A 1,043-nucleotide genomic window follows, 5' to 3' on the forward strand; every position below is an offset into this window, starting at 1 on the left:
GCAGAGCCTGACTAAGGGCTCGATCCCACACCTCTGGGATCAGGCCCGGAGCCGAAATCAAGTCAACCGACTGAGCTCAACCGACTGAGCCACCCAGACGCCCCTTGTTGCATTTCGTCCCAGGTCTGTACGACGGTACCCAGGGCGAGCTCCTGCCAAGCGAGGCGCGGTCTCCGTTCGCTGTGCCGGGTCCTGGCTCCAGCCTCCCACGTGGGCAAAGTGCGGGGCCCGGGGCGGGAGTAGAGGCGCGAAGCGCGAAAACCGCGGCCCTGAGGCGAGCGCTCCCGTAGCGGAGGGCGGGCGGGCGGAGCCGCAGGCCCAGGCGTCCTCGGGAGGCGGCAGGGGCGCTGCCCGTCACCTCTCCGGAAGCTTTCCCGACGCCCGGCTCCGCACTGGCGGCTCGTGCCCCGCCAGCACCAGCACCGCGCCTCGCCCACGTGTGCGTGGTGGGGGAAAGTCGCGTCTTCCTGCGGCCGAGACCCCTGCTCGGCGACCCCACCCTCGTCGGGAGGGCGGGCCCCAGCCCAGCCGGCCATGAACCGCCGCACCCCCAGCCCCATTTCTCCAGGAAGCCGAGTGTAGAGCGAGCTCGGGGTTTCGGGGCTCCGGACGCAAAGCCTCGAGGCTGCCCCGCCACCAGGAGTCGCTGTCGCACGCGCAGCCCCTCGACCGCCGCGGCACTGCGCAGGCGCGGGCGCCCGGCCCCTGNCCAGGTGGGTGGGTGCGCGTGCGGCCGGGGAGGGGGCGCCGGGCCGGGCCGGAGCGCCGCGGCGCCACTCATCCCGTCGCCTCCCCGCCCCTCGCAGCTCGGGCTCGGCGCCATGTACGCCGTGTACAAGCAGGCGCACCCGCCCACCGGCCTGGAGTTCTCCATGTACTGCAACTTCTTCAACAACAGCGAGCGCAACCTCGTAGTGGCCGGCACCTCGCAGCTCTACGTGTACCGCCTCAACCGCGACGCCGAGGTGGGTCCGGGCCGCGCTTCCCGCAGCCTCCGAGTGCTCGCTGAGCGGGGAGGGGGAGCAGCCGGAGGGGGACGGAGC

General features: G+C 72.8%; 1 protein-coding gene across 1 annotated transcript in view; it reads left to right on the forward strand.

Moving 5' to 3' along the window:
* Positions 1-752: 752 nt before the first annotated feature.
* CPSF1 (cleavage and polyadenylation specific factor 1) overlaps positions 753-1,043 on the forward strand; it is a 17,567-nt gene continuing 17,276 nt past the window's right edge. Inside the window, exon 1 of the mRNA XM_077758115.1 lies at positions 753-965. Coding sequence (XP_077614241.1) covers positions 822-965 — 144 coding nt within the window. The 5' untranslated portion in view covers positions 753-821. The remainder of the gene's footprint in view (positions 966-1,043) is intronic.

Source organism: Crocuta crocuta, unplaced genomic scaffold (genome assembly GCF_008692635.1).
Source record: "Crocuta crocuta isolate KB4526 unplaced genomic scaffold, BGI_CrCroc_1.0 scaffold327, whole genome shotgun sequence".
Taxonomy (NCBI): Eukaryota; Metazoa; Chordata; class Mammalia; order Carnivora; family Hyaenidae; genus Crocuta; species Crocuta crocuta.